Source organism: Cervus canadensis, chromosome 33 (assembly GCF_019320065.1).
Source record: "Cervus canadensis isolate Bull #8, Minnesota chromosome 33, ASM1932006v1, whole genome shotgun sequence".
In the NCBI taxonomy this organism is placed as follows: Eukaryota; Metazoa; Chordata; class Mammalia; order Artiodactyla; family Cervidae; genus Cervus; species Cervus canadensis.
The window spans coordinates 10,051,157-10,076,131 of record NC_057418.1 but is presented as its reverse complement, the minus strand read 5'-3'; the positions used below and the strand labels follow the sequence as shown (position 1 = coordinate 10,076,131).

At 40.4% G+C, this 24,975-nt stretch overlaps 1 protein-coding gene across 6 annotated transcripts in view; it reads left to right on the top strand.

Moving 5' to 3' along the window:
* Window positions 1–24,975, top strand: part of MAP7 (microtubule associated protein 7) — a 171,603-nt gene that overhangs the window by 94,346 nt on the left and 52,282 nt on the right. For all 6 annotated transcript variants that reach the window (XM_043456977.1, XM_043456980.1, XM_043456978.1 and 3 more), the window contains exons 2-3: window positions 15,598–15,699; window positions 21,937–22,014. In XM_043456977.1, coding sequence (XP_043312912.1) covers window positions 15,598–15,699; window positions 21,937–22,014 — 180 coding nt within the window. The remainder of the gene's footprint in view (window positions 1–15,597; window positions 15,700–21,936; window positions 22,015–24,975) is intronic.

The following is a 24,975-nucleotide window of genomic DNA, read 5'->3' as shown; positions in this document are numbered from 1 at the left end:
TTCAACAGAAAAGTAAGTATCGTGATGTTTTGAATAAATTAAATGTAAATACAAATATGCACATAGACCTTTTTTTCCAGAGAGAGAAGAGGGGAAAGGAAGGGGCTTCTATTTTTAATTTACAACTTTTATGTACAATTTGACTTTGCTAACCATAGAAGAGACATTTCTTTTTAACATAAAAAGAATAAATGGGTGATTCAGGTGGTGGAATTATGGACCTTTCAAATTTGTACCTCCATAGTCTTTATATTGTATAGAAAAGCTAGTAAATGCTATTTTTTAAAATATACTAATTCAATTGAAACTTTTTATTTCCTTTTATAGGCAAGTGTATGATTAATACCCACTCTGATAGCTTCTCTCTCAACAGTTCTATAAATGTAACTTAGTCCCTGAACCAGCCTTTGAGTGCTTCTGTGCAGTGTAAGCAGTCATACAGAGGGCCTTAGGATACTATCAACAGCTGGTGAGAAAAAGTAGAATTGTGGCTAGGAGTTACCAAGAGCTATTCCAGATGACCAAGTTTGTTCTGGGGGAAACCTTCACATTCTTTTCAGAAATACTGTCTTCTAAGTTGGAATTCCTCTGATTTCTACCACAAATGATGTTATTAAAACCACCTGATCTGGAGACTTCCCTGGTAGTCCAGTGGCTAAAACTGTGCTCCCAATGCAGGGGATTTGATCCTTGGTCAGGGAACTAGATCCCACATGCCACAACTAAAGATCCTGCATGCTGGAACTAAGACCCAACACAGCCAAATAAATAAATAAGTTTAAAAAAGACTGATCTGGCATCTTTGCTCATTTTTTTTTTCCTACTGCTATTTTTCAAATCTAAATGCAAATCTGCTTTAATATGCTAAACCAGCCCCTGTTTTGCTTTCTGACTTCTGGAAGAAATTGGAGTAAGTCACGATGCATCAGATGAAGGCAGTGCTAAAACACGAAGCATGTACAGACTCCCCAGTGTCAAGCCTGCTCATGAACACCTTGAATGAAAAGCCCTTCTCTAAGACATCGTGCATGAGATATTTTTATCATCTAACCACCACCTAGCTCTGTGTGCCCTTTTTCCCCCCTTTCTGGTTCCTCACTGTCCTTTGGAGCCTTTTATTATCCCCACCTAAATGAAATCCTCTGCCTTTTCTGAATCTCACACACCTTCTAAGCCGGCTTGGAGCACCCCCTCCAGCCCTCAGTGATGTCTGACTGAGCTCCAAGGAGGTGATAATTGAGAAGTAGAGGAAGTGGAAGCCAGCAGGTTGGGCTGGGCCCCAATTTTGGAAGCTATTTGGAAGTTCAGCTCTTGGCCTTCATTCTGTAGTGAAAACTCTATCAGGTGGCGGCAGTTGTTATTCAGTTGCTAAGTCACGTCCAACTCTGCCGCCCCGTGAACTGCAGCACATCAGGTTTCCCTGTCCTCCACTATCTCCCAGACCTTGCTCAGATTCATGTCCATGGAGTCAGTGATGCCATCCAACCATCTCATCCTCTGCCACCCCTTTCTCCTTTGGCCTTCAGTCTTTGCCAGCATCAAGGTCTTTTCCAGTGAATCAACTCTTCACATCAGGTGGCCAAAGTATTGGAGCTTCAGCTTCAGCATCAGTCCTTCCAATGAACATTCAGGGTTGATTTCTTTTAGGATTGACTCATTTGGTCACCTTGCAGTCCAAGGGACTCTCAAGAGTCTTCTCCAGCACGGTGATTTAAAAGCATCAGTTCTTCGCCACTCAGCTTTTATGGTCCACCTCTCACATCCCTGTATGACTACTGGAAAAATCATAGCTTTGACTGTATAGACATTTGTTGGCGAAGTAATGCCTCTGCTTTTTAATACACTGTCTAGGTTTGTCATAGCTTTTCTTTCAAGGAGTAATGTATTTTAACTTCAGACTAAGGGTAGCTTTTCATTGTGAATACAAGATCTAGAAAATAAAGTGACTTAAACAAATTAGGTTTTTATTTTGTTTTCTTGCCGACAGCAAACATGCTAATACTTGTTCAGCAGCTTAAAAATGGCAGGGTCACGTTTCTGTTATTCCCGTCACCTCTTTGTCATCGTTGCCTTCTGGTTATAAGGTGAATGGATGCTCTACTTTGAACATCACAGCGAGATTCAAGGCAGAAAGAAAAAGACGGGAGAGGAGCAGACCCACCAGGTCTGCTTCTCATCTAGGAGCTTTCACAAACCCCACCAGCAATTTCAGTTTTCAGCTTTTCAGCCAGAGCTGTGCTTTATGGCCAATCAGGGTTCTATTAGAAAGAAGCATCAGAGAATGTATCTTTCTTGGATAACCAGCACAGATCTGTACAGAGCCCTCCCTGTGCAAGCTGGCACTATGAATTTCCACACAAGAAATAGTGTATCAAGCATTTCCCCCAGTTTATTAAACAATAAAGCATAGTTTCTGCCTTGCCTCTCATGAGATTATCAGTATTTAGAACTTTTGAAAATAAACATTCTAAAAGTCACATAAGATACAATGAAGTCAAATGCTCCATAATGTGGGGCAGCCTATGAGTGAGCAAAAGTCACAGCAAGAAATGTGTTGAAGGTAGGGTAACTAGAAGAGATTTTAGGAAAAAGAGACTTGAGCTGGACTGTGAAAAATGGTCTGGATTCCGTATGATACCATAATGGTGGATACATGACGTTATACATTTTTCAAAACCCAAAACAACACCAAGCATGAACGTTGATGTGAACTATAGACTTCAGGTGATGATGAGGTGTCAGTGTAGGTTCATCATTGAAACAAATGTCCCACTCAGTGAAGGAGGTTGATGGTGGGAGAAAGTGTGTCTGTGTAGAGGCAGAGGTTACATGGGAGTTCTCTAAACTTTCTGCACAATTTTTAGGTAAACCTAAAACTCTCAAAAATAAAGACTGTTTTAAAAAAAATAGTAAGATGGATTAAATAGTTGGAGAGATGGCGAGACTGGTGATCCAAGGAGAGAAGAAAAACTATTCATGACACACAAATGTAGAAATGACTACAGCATCAGACAGCATGGTGAGACTAGGTTGGCCAGTCATTTTATGAAGTTTGCTCAGCGTTCAATTGTTCTTTCGATGAATTTGTAGGGGAGAAAGTGGTCTCCCCGTCCTATTCCTCTGCCATCTTGGCTCCTCACCCTAGCCAGTCATTTTAAAACAACCTTTAAGTTAAATGTTCAGTAGTTACCTGAAATGAATTGGAATAACTTTTAACATTTCACTATTTACCATTCATTCCTATTGAGTCTGCCAATGTTAACATAAAAAAGTTTAAAGTTAAGTATTTTACTATCTTCTGCAGAGGAGGAATGATTAATGATTAATATTCTGCAACCATGTGTATATGGGAAGAACAGATTACTCATTTATTCAACTAATACAGGATTAAAATTACTTTCACATTTCTTTGCAAAACTGATATTTAAAACTAAATCTACTGCTTATTTGGGACTCTTTCTAAGAATTGTACACTTACTACCTTGATAATTTTACTTTATATTTAAGTACAAAATCTTTTCTGTTTTGTGGCCAAAAAAGCATTTTTTAAAACTCTGGCATTAGCCATTTTAGTTTTCTTTCAAGTTAAGTTATAATCCTGTTAAAAGTAAAAACAGCTTCTTTCAGTTGGTGACTTTAATTAAGGGGAGTAAAATAAAGTCGAGTTCTAATTATTTTTCTTTCATAAATTATTTAAACAGTTGCTTTTAATTACACACCAAATTTAATTGAATTGGATCTAATTTGATCAGCTCCCTATCTAGCTGTTGAAATTTAGACAATTAACTGCAATCTGTAATTTACCATTTCTCAGTGATACTGGAAAACAGTATGGTTAGGGTTTTCACCCTTTTTCTATATTTTGCCCTGTACTTTGCTTAATCATAAACGTTATTCATATTACAGGTCAAAGATCATTTGTGAAACGGCTTGCACTGTGACTAGTAAATATCGCCAGGAAAATACGTCACCCACAGGGATGAAAAGGCTTATCTTTTAATCTGGTTATATTAATACAGGTGAAAAATACAGCATTTTCTCTGTTGATTATAGTGTTGCCTCCATCCGGCTGGAGGAAGGCTTTTGTTTATCTTTTGTTAACTTTTAAATAAAAGCCTCTTGGGTGGAATTTAAAGTGTGTAGTGAGTGTTTACTTCTGTTGGCTAAATGTATCAGGAGGACTTTGTAACACAAATCAAGAATCTGCTTTTGGTGATAAACAAAACAGCTTGAGAAATAATTCTCAGTCACTTCCACAAAATACATGGAACATGTGCTTTTCTGAAATGCTTTTCATTTCAGCTAAGATAGATTTTTTTTTTTTTTTGGCTTTTTAACAAACAGATTATCAAAACATATCTATTAAGTTGCTTTGGAAAAAAGACTGGAGTTCACAAAACTCTCAAAGATGAAATGCCTGTTGCACAGAGTGTCCGATGTTTCTAGCCAGAGACTGTACTCAGGCTTTGTCCCAGGCAGTATAGGTGGTATACTGTTGGAGATTGACCCTCTGTTCCCCAGATATTCACTATTAAGTGATGGTGGTGGTTAAGTCGTTAAATCGTGCCCAACTCTCGAGTCCCCATGGACTGTAGCCTACCAGGCTCCTCTGTCCGTGGGATTCTCCAGGCAAGAATACTGGAGTGGGTTGCTATTTAAGTGAAAGTCGCTCAGTCGTGTCTGGCTCTTTGTGACACCATGGACTGTACAGTCCATGGAATTCTCCAGGCCAGAATACTCTAGTGGGTAGCCTTTCCCCTCTCCAGGGGATCTTCCCAACCCAGGGATCAAACCCAGGTCTCCTGCATTGCAGGTGGTTTCTTTACCAGCTGAGCCACAAGGGAAGCCCTCACTACAAGTGGTACTGAGCAAACCTTTCTATTATGTGGCTGCCAAAACAGTCATTTGATTTTGAGGCTTGCCTAACACATTGTCAGCACCATCCTAGAATTACATTAGTTTTTGATTTCTGACACAGAGTGATGTAACTGTGATCTGACAGTTCTCTTGGTCACCTTTTTTCTACCATATCTGCTGGAGAAGGGATAGGCTACCCACTCCAGTGTTCTTGGGCTTCCCTCATGGCTCAGCTGGTAAAGAATCTGCCTGTGATGTGGGAGACCTGAGTTCAGACCTGGGTTGGGAAGATCCCCTGGAGAAGGGAATGGCTACCCACTCCAGTATTCTGGCCAGGAGAAGTCTCAAAGAGTCAGACAGAATACGCGACTTTCACTTTTTCACCATCTTAGCCGCCTTCAAAAAGTGAGCAAATGTATCCTTTTTACTTGTCATTAATACTTTCTCTTCTTGGGCTTTTGCCACAGTTTGTTTGGGTACACTATCTTCAATTTCTTGCTCTCTTGTTTCCTTCTCAGGCGTTTTATTCAGTGTCAATTCTATGCCAGATGGTGGGCTAAATACTAAAGGTACGGAGCTGATAAAGATGAAGGCACCATCCTTGCCCTCAAGTTCCTCGGGTTTGGTAGAAATTATCGTAGTTCTGGAAGCACCTGGCCAAGCGTCAAAGACTAAATTAGCCTGTCACTCCCCTTACTTGGAGAGCATCTATGGTTCTTCAAGGTCAGAATATGATGTCTATGTGTGTGTGTGTGTGTGTGTGTTCAGTTGCTTAGTCATTTCTGACTCTTTGCAACACCATAGACTGTAGCCCGCCAGGCTCCTCCGTCCATGGGATTTCCCAGGCAAGGATACTGGAGTTGGTTGCCATCTCCTCCTCCAAGGGATCTTCCTGGCCCAGGGATCGAACCTGCGTCTCCTGCTTGGCAGGTGGATTCTTTACCACTGAGCCACCTGAGAATTTAAGTATGATGTCTGTGATTAGACATCAACTCTTTGGAGTAAACAAGTAGCTTACTCCTTATCCCTTAAAAATATCTTGGTAACCTGGTAGAATTATCTGTTGCAATTATTTAAATAATATTTATATCTTTCTTATTGTGTACTTTGACAAACAAAATGGATTTTTATAGAAAAGATTATGTTGGTATTTTATCTTGTTGTAGACAACACTTCAGTGCAACTGAAGTTTCTTTCTGGAAGTTGATTGATTACAAACTGTTAATAAACGCCAACATGTGTCTGTTCCATTCTTCATGCCTTCTTTTCAGTTTTGTAGATGAGTGATGTTTTCGGTGGATTCTGTTCCCATACATCACATAACTTCACACAGTGTTTGGTTTATATTAATATTTGAAAAATCAGTGTCTCTACATTGGATTTGTATTATCTCAGTATTGGACAGATTTCTTTGTTTTTTGGATGAATATCATTTTTCATAACTGTCATAACTTCATTTCTTCATAATGAAAAATAAATTATCAGAAAGGGATTTTCAATCACTATTCATTGTTGCTGGATGAGCTCCCTCTAAATTTTAAAACCTCCACAGGGTCTTACAAGCCTCTAATGTAGTCTAGTGGGGCTGCTGAGTCGTTAGTTTTTGTTCTATTTGGAATGTGTGAAGTGCAAAAAAAAAGTAAGTCTTAATTGAGTCATTTCTGTCAATATGAATAAGGAGGATGCAGTGTATGTCCCAGATACACATTATCGTCAAATGTTCTCATTTAATTGCATTTGTTTTTGCAACAAGAAGTGAGCAAGAGTGCTGGATAAATGGTTCATTGTTCTTATTGTTGCGTCAATTTGAACGTGACCAGATGTCGCAGCATGCCACAAAGTGGGTCTGTTCTGGTGCAGAAGGGTAAATCAGACTGCACTGTTTCTCAGCATCTCTAGTTACATATGTCGCCATGGTGCAGTACCTGTAAGTTTGTATAGTGAAGTGACTGCTTCCTAGTTTTGCCAATGAAAGAATAAAGATACTCATCAGCAGCTACCCACATCACCTGCCTGTGTATCACCTTCAAAAACACCCCACCTGTTTCCCAGCCAGGCCCTGTTCCTCCATTCTCTACTTCCTCTTCCTGCTCGCTGCTTTTGCTTCCTGGAGCTTGTGGCTGGGTCTCCATTTCCTGCAGGGTCTGAAGCCGGGGAGACCTGGAGCACCCACGCAGGGTCCCTGTGCAGCCCGCCCCCCCTGTCCGGGCTCCCACGGGGACAGCCACAGCCACACTGACCCTGCTCGTCCTCGGCTCCCTGATGCTTCAGCCACAGACAGAAGTTTCAAAACACACTCACTCGTGGCACTTTCCTCCCTTGATAGTTAAATAGTCATCTCTTGGTACAGGTTAAGGGAAAGTGGGAACACCTGCATAATTATTAAATTGTGCAGAAAGTGGAGTTCTTAAGATGTGGTTTTAGTTGGATTTCCTTTTTATTAAGATGATAACCTTTTTGAATACATTTCCAGCCGGCTTGTGGGGCCTTGCCTTTCATTTACCCAGAATCTGCTGAAGCTAGATTAGCTCACAGCTGGAAGTGCCATCTGGCACTCTTGTGACTTCCCGTTGCCTTCATCACAAATTCCAAGCTCTTGGAACCTCAGGGGGCGCTGACCTCGCGCTGTTGGTCTTATTTTCACCTGCCTGCCTTCCTACACCCCCGGCCTGATGGGACAGTCCCTTGGTGCACTCTCCTTTATGTGCCTCAGTAGCTTTGCACATGCCCTGCCCTCGCCAGGAGGATTCTCGGCATCCCCTTCACGTATCCATTTTCTCTCCATTCATCAAAATCTTTATTCAGTGACATTCCCATCTCTACTACCCTCTGTAGTAAGGCCTCCCACCTCTGATTCCCTCTAACACTGTATCATTTGTTTGGTTACTAGTCCTCTGTAGTGTATCGATTCTTGAAAACTCATTTGGTCTGTTGTTGTAAATGCCTATATTTGCATATTGTCTCCACCAATGAGGATCTTGCAGGTAGATGCTATGTCCTCAGTTCAGTTCAGATGCTCAGTCATGTCTGACTTTGTGACCCCATGGACTGCAGCACACCAGGCTTCCCTGTCTATCACCAACTCCTGGAGCTTGCTCAAACTCATGTCCATTGAGTCGGTGATGCCATCCAACTATCTCATCTTCTGTTTTCCCCTTCTCCTCCAGCCTTCAATCTTTCCCAGCATCAGGGTCTTTTCTAATGAGTCAGCTGTTCATATCAGGTGGCCAAACTATTGCACTTTCAGCTTCAGCCTCAGTCTTTCCAATGAATATTCAGCTTGCAGTCCAAGGGACTCTGAAGAGTCTTCTCCAACACCACAGTTCAAAACCATCAATTCTTTGGTGCTCAGCTTTCTTTATAGTCCAACTCTCACATCCATAGAGGACTAGTGGAAAAACCATAGCTCTGACTAGATTGACCTTTGTTGGCAAAGTAATGCCTCTGTTTTTTAATATGTTGTCTAGGTTGGTCATAACTTTTCTCTCAAGGAGCAAGCATCTTTTAATTTCATAGCTGGAGTCACTATCTGCAGTGATTTTGGAGCCCAAGAAAATAAAGTCTGTCACTGTTTCCATTGTTTCCCCATCTATTTGCCTTGAAGTAATGGGACTGGATGCCATGATCTTGGTTTTCTGAATGTTGAGTTTTAAGCCAGCTTTTTCACTCTCCTTTTTCACTTTCATCAAGAGGCTCTTTAGTTCTTCTCTTTCTGCCATAAGGGTGGTGTCATCTGCATAGCTGAGGTTATTGATATTTCTCCCAGCAATCTTGATTCCAGCTGGTGCTTCATCCAACCCAGCATTTCGTATGATGCACTCTGCGTATAAGTTAAATAAGCAGGGTGACAATATACACCTTTGATGTTACATTGATGTACTCCTTTCCCAACTTGGAACCAGTCTGTTGTTCCATGTCTAGTACTAACTGTTGCTTCTTGACCTGCATACAAATTTCTCAGGAGGCAGGTAAGGTGGTCTGGTATTCCCATCTCTTTCAGAATTTTCCAAAGTTTATTGTGATCCACACAGTCAAAGGCTTTGGTGTAGTCAGTAAAGCAGAAGTAGATGTTTTTCTGGAACTCTCTTGCTTTTTCAGTGATGTGGTGGATGTTGGCAATTTGATCTCTGGTTCCTCTGCCTTTTCTAAATCCAGCTTGAATATCTGGAAGTTCTCGGTTATGTACTGTTGAAGCCTGGCTTGGAGAATTTTGAGCATTACTTTGCTAGCGTGTGAGATGAGTGCAGTGGTGCAGTAGTTTGAACATTCTTTGGCATTACCTTTCTTTGGGATTGGAATGAAAACTGACCTTTTCCAGTCTTGTGGCCACTGCCGAGTTTTATAAATATGCTGGCGTATTGAGTGCAGCACTTTAACAACATCATCTTTTAGGATTTGGAATAGCTCAGCTGGAATTCCGTCACCTCCCCTAACTTTGTTCATAGTGATGCTTCCTAAGGCCCAGTTGACTTCACACTCCAGGATGTGTGGCTGTAGGTTAGGGATCACACTGTCATGGTTATCTGAATCATTAAGATCTTTTTTGTATAGTTCTGTGTATTCTTGCCACCTCTTCTTAATATCTTCTGCTTTTGTTAGGCCCATATCATTTCTGTCCTTCATTGAGCCCATCTTTGCATGAAATATTCCCTTGGTATCTCTAATTTTCTTGAAGAGATCTCTAGTCTTTCCCATTCTATTGTTTTCTTCTATTTGTTTGCATTGATCACCAAGGAAGGCTTTCTTATCTCTCCTTACTATTCTTTGGAACTCTGCATTCTGATGGGTATATCTTTCCTTTTCTCTTTTGCCTTTCCCTTCTCTTTTTTTCTCAGCTATTTGGAAGACCTCCTCAGACAACCATTTTGCCTTTCTGTGTTTCTTTTTCTTGGGGATGGTCTTGATTACCACGTCACGTACAATGTCATGATGCTAGGTCCTACAGTCTTTGTATTCTTAGCGCATGGCACAGTGGCCAGCCCATAGAAGTGTCTGTAAATTTTTACTGAAAACATTATGTAACATTTCTGAGTCTGGGAATACTGTGGTTCCATTGACAGTAAGAAGGAGACCAGGTTGGCTCATTTTGTGAGGATGGTTAGTTCAACTTTTGACATAGTTTCAAGTGATAGCAGAGATACCTGAGCGTATATTCCCTAGGGGTGGAAGACTGTTTATAAATGCAAGGCATATTTATAAATCCAGACTGGAAAGTGACTGAGGTCAAGATTGTGCTTTAGGCCATAATGGGGGAGAATATTTCTGCAAGGAGAGGAATTACTGGGGGAAACCAAAGCTCCCTAGAATTAGACGTCTGGAAAAGGAAAAAATTGTAGAAAAGATGTATTTTTCACTTAAGATTTTCCCAATACTGAGCACAAGGTGTCCCACAGAGTAGGATATCGACTGAATAAATGTGAAGAAAACTGAAATAAAGTAGAAAATTAAACCTAGGTTTCTCTAGTGCTGACTCCCATGAGCTTTGATCATTCCTGCACAACTTCACAAACAATTAGGAGGAATTTAAACTGAAAAGCTCTCTCCTTGTGGAATAATCAGAAAAGTCATTAGAAGTTATGAGATTGCATTATGACTTTCTTATTCTAATGCAAGTTTTATAAATAATGTTAGATAAAACATTTAATAGCAATGACTTAAGTGTTACAATATTCCTGGCAGCTCTTTTAGAATAAATTTTAACTGTCAAGTAAATAAGCAAAAGGATTTCATACAGTAGAACATTAGATGAAACACTCTGAATTACCTGAGAATCTCCCAGGAGTTCTCTTTAATCTTTAGATGTTGTGATTTTAAACCAGTAACGTTCTTTAGTTGTCATAGTTGTATTCTGTAGTCTGATTTTCATATAAGCTACTTGTGATTCAGGTTCTGTGATTCACTGTGAAGGACTCAGCTTAACGTATAGTCATACTTGTGCCTAAGATTTATCGTAGGAGAAAGACATAAAGCAAAATCAGACCTTTCCGAGAACACACTGGCAAGCCTGGAATGTTAACTTTTCTTTCTGCCCAGGTAGATTGACGCTATGAGACATATGAAGTTGCAATGTTCAGCCATTTTTTACTACAAAAAAAAAATTGTGTGCAGTTCAGCCTCTGGTTCTGTCTTCTGGTTTACTCCCCAAAGGTATGTGTGTAGCCTGGGGACTTGATTCCACAAAGTCCAACCCATACTGAGCAGGGCTAAAGTTTTGCTCTTTCCCAGCCCATATGCCATACTTGATTTAAAACAGTGACAGAAATACATTATTTTTGTGGGGGTTAAGACCACCTGTGATTGAGTTTAAGCTCAACATGGTCCCTAAAGTTGTAGTCATAAGTGTCTTATAAGAATAAACATTTTGACTCAATTAAGCATTTGTTGGACCAGTTATCTTCATCACATGAGAGAAGGCACTTCCACTAGCCCCTACAGTGAAACTTAGACAGAAAGCAGAGAGAACCCCATGACCTTCATGGAAAGACCTTGCAAGGAGTTTATTAGTAGTGAGTCATAGAGGAGGTCGATTGTAAACACACATTTGTGGCACTTCCTGAAGCTGCAGAATTTTTTACTAAATGGAAGCTCTGAAGGTCTGCTGCCTGCATCTTCTATTGCAGAGTGATTTAGAGACAGAGTCCCAGACCACAAGGGTGCTTCTCTCCATCCTTCCTCTTCTCTTTAACACTTTTACATGTGATGCTAATGGAATAAAGCTTTCAAGCTAGCAGGAAGATCAATAAAAATTTTATAAGGCCAGCAATGTCTTGTTGAGCGTCATAGTATATGGCTCAGTTTTCTTTTCTGAAAAATGAAAGAGATTCAAATAAATAATACTGGAAATGTCATCTGGGTCATTTTAAAACTAGGATTTTAATGGTAATTTTTAAAAGTGTGTATGTGATCCTACCTGCTAGTTACCTAGGATTTCCAGATTTTTAAATGTTGGAAATCTTAAAATGGATAAATTCCTATTTTCATTCTGTTCTCAAACAGTGAAATTCCCTGCCATTTGTTTGGGGGGGGGGGGGGGTGGACAAAACACCAACCCTCTCAGAAGCTACTATTTTCCTGCTATTGTGATTGAATTTTTTTCTTTTTTGAAGATTTATCCTTACTTTTGGCAACTTGAAAGGTATTACATCTCAGAAAACTGTCATCTCTCTAAGCCCCAGAAAAACTGATGATTAAGTCAGGAAACATAAGTCCTACCTTCCTGTCGCCCCCAGGAGGTGTGCTTGTAGCTGGGCTGCAAACCTCTGAAGCCAGCAGCAGAGCCAGGCTCTGCTGCCTAGGTCTGCTGTCACCAACTTGACATAAGTTTGCTTTCCCTGTTAGCGTTAAGCAAGCAAAGCCCAGAGGAACTAACTAGAAACCTGCTTTCCCACATTGGTGTAGGACTAGGGGGAGAGCCAAAAACACCTGCCACCTTTTGTTGAGCCTTGCAATGGACCCAGCAGTCTCATTTAATTTTCACAACCCTGAAGGTGTTTTCCTGCACTGCAGATGGAGAAATTATGACTGAGAGGTTGAGTGATGTGCTGTGGGTTCACAGCTCATAACTGGCAGAGCCTGGTCAGCTGACTCCAAAGTGCTCACCGCCTCCACTACGACCTCAACACACAGCTCTCCACCTGGGAGCGTGGGAGGCCCGGGACCTTGAGGAAGAGCATTAAATGCTGAGAGAAGAGGGCTGAATGTTTGCTAAACACCTCCTGTGGGCCATGCTCTATAATAGATTCTTAACCATAGATCTTTTCAACTAATCCTCCCAATGACCCTCTGAGTTAGGCCATTTCACCCTCATATTACCTACTCAGAGAAGTCAAGAAACTCTGACAGTCACTCAGCTAGTAAGTAGCAGGGCTTACAGAGGCTTCTCCGGTGGCTCAGAGGATAAAGAAACTGCCTGCAATGCAGGAGACGCAAGAGACACCAGTTCCATCCCTGAGCCAGGAAGATCTCCTGGAGAAGGGAATGGCTACCCACTCCAGTATTCTGACCTGGAGAAGTCCAGGGACAGAGGAGCCTGGCGGGCTACAGTCCATGGGGTCACAAAGAGTCAGACACAACTGAGCGACTGAGCACACACACATAATCTGGGCTTAAACAGACTGACTTTCAAATTTACCTTTATTTTACTAAATTTAGCTTATCGGTTTTATAGGAACACAACACATTTTAAGATCAATTTTAAATTTGTTTTGTTATGAATAGGACTCAGAAGGATTTTGTGATAGAAATGAATTCCTGAGATCCAGATGATAAGAAAGTGGGCAGATAGATCCAACTCAACTGGGTCTAATAAAAATCAGATATATTGATAGGTAAATTGGAATTCAGGTAACCAGACCTCCAAACTTTCAATTTAATTGAAATTTATATATCACATTTGAATTTCAAGACAAAGAAAATTACAACCAAAAATAGGGGGAGAGGGATTACCCAGGAATTATTTGGAAAAGTCACTTGCACTGAATATGTCTTCTTTTGAATCTCCTCCATGGTCTACTGTAACATAATATTTAGCTATGATTGATATCTGTTGTCTGGGCCTAGGGACATTGCAGATAATCAACAGAGACAGATTAAATTATGTCAAATATGCTAAGGTAAGAAAGAAATGAATGCATATGAAATACAGTCTAAACAAATAGTCCTAATTATCTTTCAGTTAAGTAAAAATGATAAATAGAAGATCGCTTAAACAGCTTACTAGTTTAAGGCTTTATTTGCTATGTGCTAGAGGTGGCTGTATAATAAAAAGAAAATAATCACAATATTCCCAATCTGTGTGCACTCCTTTCTGTTCATCTTCTTTATGAGCAGTTTTGAGAATACCTTACAAAAGATGGGAGAAAGTTGTTCTATCCATATTGAGCACCAGAGTTCCAATTAAGTTGATTTTTGATCTTTAGGGGCTGCTTCTAAAATTGTGAGGCTGTAGGCCAATACGAAGTAGTGTGGCCTTTACCTGCCACATAGTGATAACTAGCAACTTGTTTTTGGCATGTGGGATGAGAGTGTTATAGCAAACAGTGTTTATGTTTGAACCTGTTATTTAAAGCCAACAAATTGTTTGAAACTGGGCACTTAAACAGTGTTAAAAATACGGCATAGGATGCTTTCTGCTGTTCAGTCTGTGGTTTCCTCTGCTAGCTAATGCCATATGTAATTGAGAGGCATCCATAAAAATTTGGTGTATTCTTTGTTCAGAGCTTAAAGGGAAAGGTTTAGCAAATTTAATAACTTTTTAAAGTACATCTGGGGTACCATTTTTAAATTTAGTCTTCCTGAAGTGTAACTGCCACACTCTTTCAGGTTCAAAAACCCTGAACAACTGAATCTCATTTTCTAGTTATTCTCCATTTCCCTCAGCCTAGTGGAGGAGATAATAAGTGTGCAATGTGTCAGGGGATAAGGACCACAAACAAGGCAGAGTCAGGAGGAGAGATGAGCGACGCAGGTGCTATTTTAGATAGATCAGGAGGACTCTAGTATCACATTTGAGCAGAGACTCAGTGGAAGTGAAGGACAGACCCATGTTAACATCTCGGAGAAGAACATTTCAGGTACATGCAAAGGCTCTGAGATGGATGCAGTCAGTATGCAAGATCTGAGCAGAGTAATTAAGAGGTCAAGTGGTACAAGGTAAAGGCCAGACCACATAGTACCCTGTAGGCATGGACAGCCCTTGAATTTTTCTCTGGGTGGGACGGTGGCTGTTAGAGGAGTGGCATGACTTATGATTTAATGGGATCACCCTGGCTGCTGAGATGAGCAGAGACTGAAAATCAGTGGTAGGATCTGGTAGACTGGTTAAGAGGACATTCCAGTCACACAGGGAAGAGAGGATCAGAAAGGTGGTGATAGAGGTGATGATTTTTTAAGGTAGAGCTGAAAGAACTTACTACTGAATCAAATTTGGGGAGAGATTGGAGGAGAGACGGCAAAGCTGATTCCAAGGCTCCAGGCCTAATCTACTGGAAGAATGGAATTGCTTGAATGGATGGGGAAGACTGTGGGTGAAACAGATTTTCAGGCAGAGGGTAGGAGGCAGGGAAAATCAAGAGTTTGGTTTTTGACACCACTTATGAGAAGCAGCAAAATACTTTAAATATCTTTTGAAAAAAATATTATTAAAGTAAAATGTGTAAAGAACGATTTACCTGGAGGACTTTATACTTTATATAACCAGGGAGTTGCCTGATATTTCTGCCCTTTGGTCACTTCCTAGAACACATTTCCCTTAGTCTCTTGAATGATCTTTGTTACTGAACATTTGTTAGAGGCTTTTCCAAAATCCTAGTAAATTATATCCCTCGTTCCCTTTTGGTGACCTGCTTGGTTATGTTCTTGGAATTTTTTGGTTCCGAATGCATGACCTTTGAAAGAACAAAGATCAGATGCTGTAGATCCCAGTCTTATTTCTTCATGGTTGCTTTGTGTATAAACTGGAACAGCCAGGGTGAACGACTTCATGGACCCTGAACACACCACTGCTGTAGCCTGTAGCGTTGGTCAGTTGAGCTGAGGCTATTATTGATTCTTGGGTGTGTTCTTCCCACTGAACGTTATGTTCATTGAGGGTAGGATTTATCAGCTGCTTAATCTTTGTATTTCCTGAGTCTAGCCTAGTTCTTGATACAAAGGTTGACAGCAAATTTTGAATATGTGAATGTTTCTGAATAAATTTTGAGAAACTAAATATGTGTTTTCTCTCTTATCTCATCTGTGTAGCGCCTGATGGCAACAAAGTACAAGATAAGAAAACCGCTGCCTCCCACCGGCCCTCCACTACTACTTCAGGACAAAATAGCAACCACTCGGGAACTAAACCAGGTACTATGCATTGCCTTTGCTGTGGAAAAAGGAGGGTAGTCCCAAAGGTCTTATGCCTGCTAGAATTTAGGAGAGCTTGGTTTCAGTCCTGCCACCAAAACACACATTTAGACGGATTTCTATAAGTCAGAAAACCTCTCACACCTTGATTTTCTTTCTTTAAAGTGGAGATTCAAAGCTAAGCCCTACTCACCTCTCAGAATTATTTTCACAGGCAAGATGGTATCTGTGAATGCACTGTTTACTGTCAAGCAGTGTACGAGAGGTAATAATTTTTCCATTCTGCCTGAAATGATAGAAATGACACAGTTTTTTTGTACCTGTATGCCCAGCATTCGTGCATATCTCTTTTGTGACTTTTTCAAAACCCACTTAAGGAAATCATTACACACAGCAATGCTGGTATAGAATTACGTTTTTGTTCCCTGTTGCCTGCAATGATTGTACACCTACACAGTAATTTCATTTAATAGCCTGTGATTCATGGTCTGTTCCATTCAGCGATACAAAGAAGCAAACACTCTGTAAACAAACTACAAACAATGGAGTAAACAGTGCCCTAGCTTCCAGGTATCCAGCGACCCTGAGATGGTCTTTGGGAGAGACTTACAGTATGATGAAGGAAAAGGCAAACCAAACCCCTCGTGAGGTTCTTGGAAGCCTACTTCATGCTGCATCCAAGGCCAGAGTCACTCAAGAACAGTGAATCAGTGGGACTAAAGATGGAAATAACTCTACCTAGCCCCATAGAAAACATTCCCTGCCCCGCCTAGTTTTGTGGGGTCTTTTTTCCTATGTGGAGGAGGTCTTGAACAGAGCAGATAAGTCTGCCTTGCCATTCAGATGATGTATAACAGGTACAGTTGCAAGTATTGCATTTGCTACCATTAGTAGCAAATGATGTGGAGTTTCAGTGGAGTTTTCATTCACAGGCTGAGATTTTCCCCATTTAGTCATTTTACATTTTCATTCATTTATCCGTCCATATATCCACCCAAAGCCCAGCCAACATGTAATGTTTCTTGAGTAATTGCCCAGTATGGGGGGACTCAGAGATACCGTGTGAGCAAAGCAACAGGGCCGCTCCCCTCACAGAGCTTATTCTAATGGACTTTCTTTCCCTGTAATCCAGTGGGCATCCTTGTAGAAGTAGAAGCTGTTTAGCGTGAAAATCCCCTTTGTTTTATCGTGAGAATTGAACATAGCTAAATGGTTTATACTGATTTTCCCTTATTCTCTCCATCAACCATCATTTCTGATTCCTCCCATTCTTTACTGTGCAGTTTATACTTTTATATCCTGATAATTTGTTTATTCATCTGGTAATAGCACTGTGTAGGTACTAGGAATATATTATTGAAAGACATAATCCTACTCTCTAGCTGACAAGTGTAGCAGAAAAAATCAGTATGTGACTAGATCATTCTAACATAGTATTTCCATTGTGAGAAGAGAAATATGCAAAGTGCATAGAAATATAGAGGCCAAAAGAAAATTCTTTTCTACCCCAATTGACTGTCTCTTCATAGAACTGTTTGATTTATATTGCTAGAGTCAAGTTCAGTGAGGAGACGTTTCATTTCAGATTGTGTCTTTTAAGTATTCTTGTGTCTGCTTTCTTGTATATACACATAAGCACAGATATATCAAAGACTCTTATTTTTGAAACCACCATGTTATTTTCCTGAGTATCTCTGAAGATGATATCAGAGGTTCCATGTTGCAGTTATAGGCTTGAGTAAAACCTTTTGATTTTATGGGATATGAGTCATGGGAATGTCTGTCTAAAGCATTTTTTTTTTTTTCTTACTTCAGGAACTTGAAAAGAAGTACATGCTCTTTGGGGGATATTTTGAGTATTTTCCTAACCAAATGCAAGTATCCTGACAGTAGTTGTTCAGATAGGAGTCAAGGTATAAAGTCAAAGTTCTTGTAAAAAGCCTTGTCACAGTGAGCTTATTTTTCTTGATCTTTGAGGGTCACTCTTTAGTTCCAGTTTTTTCAGGATTGTACGTTTTCACATGTAACCACAGGCTATTTTCAGCATGCCCTTTCACTCTCAAAAGTACCTTGGTTTAGGTGGTCCGTCTACTTTACAGCTATCACAGGTAGGAGGTTGGATGCAGAGTGTAGCTGCAAGTGTGTCTCCACTGAAATCCTATTTCTCTTAAAAACTTTTCCTTCTAAGAATTAAGTAACTTAATTCTGTTCTAACAGTGTTAGATCTGTTGGGAAACAGTGTGAAATGTTCATGATGTCAAACTATTTTCTATACCTTCACTTTGTTCCAGAAAAAAAGTGGTATGAGGATAGAAATGAGACGGAGAAAAAAAATTTCAGAAAATTCGCTATTTACTTGCAATTATTCAATTGTATATTTTTTTTTCTGAAATCCTACCTTTAAAGGTCATTTTTTTATCATTTTTTAATTATTAAACCTTAGAATTGTAATCACTAGTATTTACTAATACCTTTTTAAAAGTCTGTTGTCAAATACAAGTTTGGTATGAGTTTGGCCTCATAGTGAATGTTAACTCCATTAACGTTTAGAGTGTGTAGGCTCCAAACGTTAGCCATGGTTGCTGGCTCATTTCTTCTTTCATTCATTTAATAAATATTTTTTGAATGCCCTCCTTTCTGCCAGGTATAGTCCTAGGCTCTAGGAATATAGCAATGAACAGAACTGACCAGGCCCTGAGCCTCCCTACCCATGTTCACAGCCATCTTTAATGAACCACAGGGTGTTTATTAACATTCTGGTACCAAAGTGACCTTCTTATTCATGTGACCAGAAGGATGGAAGCAGAATTCAAACGGGATACCTTTTTCACTCTACAGTGCTTTTTATTGCCAGGTCCCGAAACCAACCAAAATCATCTAGCATGTGATAGTCACTATGCACGTTATATTTTAGAAATGTGTTGCATTTGTTCTTTGCTTTCTCAAATCGAATTCTAAATAAATAGTGGTTGAGATCAGTGCTGAAGCGATAAAAGTGGCCAGGGAGAATTATTGAAGTCATAAGCATTGTCCTTATTTACAGTGCTTATTGATATATCTTTATAGCGCTATATACAACCTGGTTTCTTAGGTACTGGTGTTACCAGACAGGATACGGTTTATTACATGTGAAGAGTGTAATTTTCATATGGAGTGATATCATAGAAATCAGAGATAAACTATACCCTTTCTTTATGTATCTAAAAGGCAGGTGTTCCATTGCATAAGTGAGGGTTGGCTCATGACGGCAGGAACACCAGGTGTTGACTTGGGGTTCTCAGGGTTGCTTAGGGTGGAAGAGGGTAGGTGAGGATGACTATGTTGTTATTGAAAATTTTTGTCAAAATTTGTGTGAAATTTGTAGAAATGTCACATACTCCGTATTCTATGAACAGAATTTTACTTCATAGTCTCTATTTATAGACTTTCTATAATGTGCCCGTGTAATTTTTAGAAATAAAGTTGGTTTTCAAGTTTCATAATAAGTGCAAAGTTTTCATAGGGAGTAAAACCTCACTATTAAAGGACTTTTTTTAAGCAATAAGTTACTGCTAGAAGTCTTGCTTCTAACTTCATTTTGGCTTGTGTTCTTAGATAATTTTTTTCTTCAAAATATCATTTTGATAGGGCTATCATTTCCAAAAACAAATGACAGCAAATCTCCCCTGTCTGTGACCCTTAACAAAGTTCCTAAGGGGGGGTCTATGTGCCTCTTTTCTGGTGTCAGAAGAAAACCTTTTGGGACCAAAGACCATATTTTTCTACATAAAGAACATTTGAAACCTCATAAATGATTAGCAAATGGGGAAATAATTATCATAATGAATGTGAGCTAGTTAGGGGTTCATATTATCAATATTAAAAAAATACCTTAAAGCAAAGGAAAAACACAAAATATCCTCTCCTGGTCCTGCCCATGACCCCACTTCCAGGTTTATGCAGCTTCTAATGCACTTTCATACAGTTCTATTTCTCTTAAATGTACACATTCTGTAACATTTAGGAGGCATTTGAGATGCAAGGCCTTTAAATCTGTTGAAGTACTCCCATGCTGTCTCTAAAGTATTATTCCAGTAGGTTTTTCTTTTTAATATGAGATTTTAAATTGTTAATTTAGTAGCAAGGAAAATAATGCTGATTTTAAGTGTAATTATCATCATCATCATTACTACGCTTTTGTTTTTATTTAGTAGCGGGCAGAGTGAGCGCATTTGTATAGACCTCTGCTGGGAAGCCCGCAGTGGCATCTCAGTCACCAGCATAATCCAAAGTCCTCACCAGGACCCCATCACTTAACTGATCTCACTCTGCTCCAGTGGCTCAGATCTTCATGTCGTTTCTTGAGCATCTTAGGTATTTGCGACCTCAGGGTCTTTGCACTTGAGCTTTTCACCTCTTGGAATGTCTGCACAGACAGCTCCCTAATTTCCATCAAGTTTTTACACATATAAGCTACCATCAAGTTAGAATTCCCTTGGCGCCTATCCAGAATGTCCAGCCTGCCGTTTCAGTCTGTTTTGTTGCTTTGTTGTCTCCTTAGCTTTTATCTCAGTCTAACGTTCCCAGGTGGCTCTGTACTAAAGAACCCACCTGCCAATGCAGGAGATGCGGGTTCAATCCCTGGATCAGGAAGATCCCCTGGAAAAGGAAATGGCAACCCACTCCAGTGTTCTTGCCTGGGAAATCCTATGGACAGAGGAGCCTGGCAGGCTCCAGTCCGTGGGGTCACAAAAGAGTCTGACACAACTTAGCTATTAAAACAACAACAATTCTATGTGCGTGCGTGCTAAGTCGTCTTTGTCAGGTCCAACTCTGTGCAACCCCATGGATTGCAGCCCGCCAGGCTCCTCTGGCTATGGAATTCTCCAGGCAAGAATACTGGAGTGGGTTGCCATTTCTTTCTCCATATTGCCCCTTTTCCCATTCTCTATATTTTACATATGTTTTCCCTAAGCAAACTTTATTTGAGCAGCGATTTCTGTCTTTGAAAGGAGGTTAGCTCTTCTTTCAGCACATAAAACACTGACTGATCACAGTAGATATTTAATGTATTCAATGAATGCAGATATTTACTGAGATTTATCAAGTGCTAGGCACTGTACTAATGCTGTTATAAGCATCATTTTATTTAATCCATATGGTGATGTTAGATAGGGTCTATTTTATCCTCACAGACAACAAGTAAAAACCCATGAAACTGATGTCACAGCTTAAGACGTAGAGAGCTGGGTGAGTAACTCGGCCAAGTCTCAGCAAGTGAGAGAGAACCAGAAGTGATTTCATGTCTGTCTGATTTCAAAACTGGGCTCTTCATATCTAACTGGTGACTGACCATCTATTATAGTAGAATAAATTCACTTAGGATTCTATTTGTTGTTAAGGAGAAGACTTTTTATTTTTTATTTGGCTCTGCTCTGACTTTTCTCTCTAGTTGCAGCGAGCGGGGACTACTCTCTAGTTGCAGAGCGCAGACTTTAGGGCACACAGGCTTCAGTAGTTGTGGCATCTGGGCTCGGTAACTGTGGCTTCCAAGCGCTAGAACACAGGTTCAGTAGTTGTGGCTTGGTTACTTCATAGCATGTGGGATCTCTCAAACCAGGGATCAAACCTGTGTCTCCTGCATTGGCAGGCGGATTCCTAACCCCTAATCTGCCAGGGAAGCCCCAGGAGACTTATTAAAACATAAAAATAATAAAAGTTCAGTAGCTTAGGAACATAAAACCTCATGAATAGTGTTTGATGAAAATAAGCCATAGGCACAGTTATGTTTTTACATAATTTGTTTTGGCTGTGTGTCTTTTTCTTTTCTTTTCTTTTTTTTGAGTCTTATTGAGATGTAATTAACATACAGCATCAATTAAACTGTAAGTTTAAGGTGTACAGCATAATGACTTGACTTGTATTATGACATATTTATTCCAATATATTTAGTTAACATCCAGCATCTGATATAGATACAAAAAGAAAAAAAAGAAAAATGATTTTTTTCCCTTGTGATGAGAACTCATAGAATCTAACCTCATATATAATATTTTTAAATTGAAGAAAATACTGGGAAATTCTCAGGAAAATTATAATAAAGTACATCACTACAAGGATGGTCATAATTGTTGTAATGTTACTATAGGTAAGATGTAGTAATAATTCATTCATCAGATTTACCAGACAAAGAGATATTTATCAGTGTGTATCATTTTTAAAACTCTGCTCCTCTTATGTCTCCCATCTCCTTTTCAGACCCGCCACCTGTGCTGCGTGTTGATGACCGGCAGAGGCTTGCGAGAGAGCGGCGTGAGGAGCGGGAGAAGCAGCTAGGTATGTCCCTTTCAAAGACACTGTTGCTGAAATGTTACTTTTTTCCGCCTAGGATAATGGACACTTAACATTGAGCAAACAGACATTTCTATAATAGCCATGCTGTCTTGCATGCCTTTATGAGTTTTGCTGATGGATTGGGAGACAGAATTTAGTATGTGATATAAACATAGAACCAAGTTTTCACCCACAATAAAGTCCAGCCCAGGATTAGGGAGATTTTCATTTCTTGGTGTAATGACAGCTTCATCTGACCCTGGAGGAATGTATATATGAGAGGCGTGATGGCTCAGCTTACATTTTACAACTTAAAAATACCAGGAGAGTCAGCATAGGGTTTTTTTTAATGTGCCCAGTTATGAGACTGTTTAGTGCTAGGGCCCTCACTGCTTTCCACGTTAAAAGAACACTGCTGCTGAATTTATAGACAGATGCTACCAGTATGCTGCCAGGAAAAACACAAGACCTGAGCTGCGATGTCTGACTTTTCTTTTGTTACCCAAGGCCCTTGCAAAAGTTTAGCAACTGCAGTATTGCCACACGATCAGCTAGAAAGCTGGGTCACGGGACTAGCTGACCAGGAAGCCAAGATCCAAGCACTCAGCAATCATCTTCTAGAACGCTGAGCAAGGATATTGGTGCTAGCTCCTCCTTTGCTTGAATGTCCATTTATGCAAAGTTTGCCAAGACAGGATATTCTCTTTATGTGCCTTGGAAAGATGAAATGTCTAGTCATGTGTCTCAGTGTTTCCAGGGTGTCTGATATTTTAAAACCAGAACTGACTTAGGTTGTCACAATCTTTCCAGTGGATGACTTATAACTTTTCTAAAGTTCTACTGCATTTTATAAGAGTTAGTGTTTCAATTGGAGAAACCCAGCCCCATATCCCATCTCTGATTATTTGTATTCAAGAACCCAGATTTGTGAAGTTCACTGGAAGATGGTTTTCAAAAGTCTGTTGACATTGTTTACATTCTTTGAACACAGGCCTCTTTCTCTCCCTTGCCATCATGGTCATGTGAGGTCATTTCTTCTGCTGCCAAGGTTTTTCCAACACAAATTTCAATGACTTGCTGAAAGTTAACAAGCCGCACTTCTCTGGGTTTAAAGTTTGCGCCTACACTTAACGTTCTCCACCTCTGGGGGGGTCTCCTTCCGGCTGGTAGGTTCCTGGAGAACAGGGCTACCTGTGGCCTGTTCCACTTGTCTCTGCTTGGAGTGCTGTGCAGTCTGGATTCCTTCCTTTTATGAACTGTGCCCACTGCTCCCCAGGCAAGGTCAGTTTGACAAGTGGATCAGAACTGAGAGGGAAAGAAAGCCAGAGCTACAGAAGCAAGAAGAGATCCCAGATGAGCATAAAGCAGCAGACTGCTGCTCCAGGGTGGTTGGTATTTACACTCTGGTTTTGAATCCATCCAAACAGGGAAAAGCACTCTCTCCTCTCCACGCCATCCCTGTCAGGTTAGGCTACTGCTGCTGCTGCTAAGTCACTTCAGTCGTGTCCGACTCTGTGCGACCCCATCCCTGGGATTCTCCAGGCAAGAACACTGGAGTGGGTTGCCATTTCCTTCTCCAATGCATAAAAGTGAAAAGTGAAAGTGAAGTCACTCAGTCATGTCCGACTCTTCACGACCCCATGGACTGCAGCCCACCAGGCTCCTCCGTCCATGGGATTTTCCAGGCAAGAGTACTGGAGTGGGTTGCCATTGCCTTCTCCGCAGGTTAGGCTTCACCCTGTTAAATGTCTCCTTAGCATTGCAATGTGGATTCATAGCTGCCTGAGCTCCACAGGGTGAGGAGACTATTCCTTTATGATTTAAATCCCATCAAGAATTAGCTTTTCCACCTTAACTCATGTCTTTCCATTTGGGTTTCTTTGTCTTTCAAATCCAGGTGTTACTAGTTTTATCATGGAAAGCATGATTATGCTGCTCACACAATAATGATTTCCCTTCTTATGCTATAAAGCTGTATAGCTCTAAGCCTGCAGATTCTCCCTGTAAATTGCCTTGCTTTATCTGTTAAGTGACTGGGTTTCTTCTTAATATATAACCCCATGTTTTAAATCATATTTCAGACCATACATCAATGGTATAGAACATGCACTGTTAATTTATATATTTTAAAACTGCTATTTGCCAGGTACTATGCTGGCAAAAGATGAATAAAGGTTGAGACCCAGCCCTCCAGGGTTAGCTGCAGTCTAGTGGGAGGTGGGAGAGGGTAGATAAACACACAGCGATTCTAATAGAGGATGGTGTTGAAGGAGTGCGCACATGGGGCCCTGAGAATCCACAGAAGAACCTAACCCAGCCTGGGATGTCAGGGACCACCTGAGCTTCCAGCTGGCGGATGAACAGAGTCATCGGGGAACTAGAAGAGATGCGGACTGTAGAGCAGTGGTACAAGGACAGGTGATGGCAACAGACCCAACATCTGTTCATCGTCAGAGTAATACATGGGTCAGAGTGAAGTTCAAATTATTGTGTTATCCTGTGGTCACAGCTTGACTTATTTGGTGAGCTAGTTGCTCAGACAATAACGCATCTGCCTACAATGCGGGAGACCTGGGTTCCATCCCTGGATTGGGAAGGTCCCCTGGAGAAGGAAATGGCAACCAACTCCAGTATTCTTGCCTGGAAAATTCCACGGACAGAGGAGCCTGGCAGGCTACAGTCCATGGTATCGTAAAGAGTCGGACCCAGCTGAGAAACTAGCACACACAGCGTATTCTAGGCTTTGTTTTTCTTCCTTCTTACCCCTGCTGCATTTAATACTACAGTTTCCTTAATTTTGATCTCTCTTCTTGTTGTTGACAGTCATAGTTTTAATGAAGTAGCATTTTATTTATTGTATTTATATTTTATTTTACTCTGCACTTTTATGTTCTTATTTTTTCTGCATTAATTGTATTTTCTTTTAAAATTTTAAACCAATGTCTTTTGGCCTATTCTTTTCCA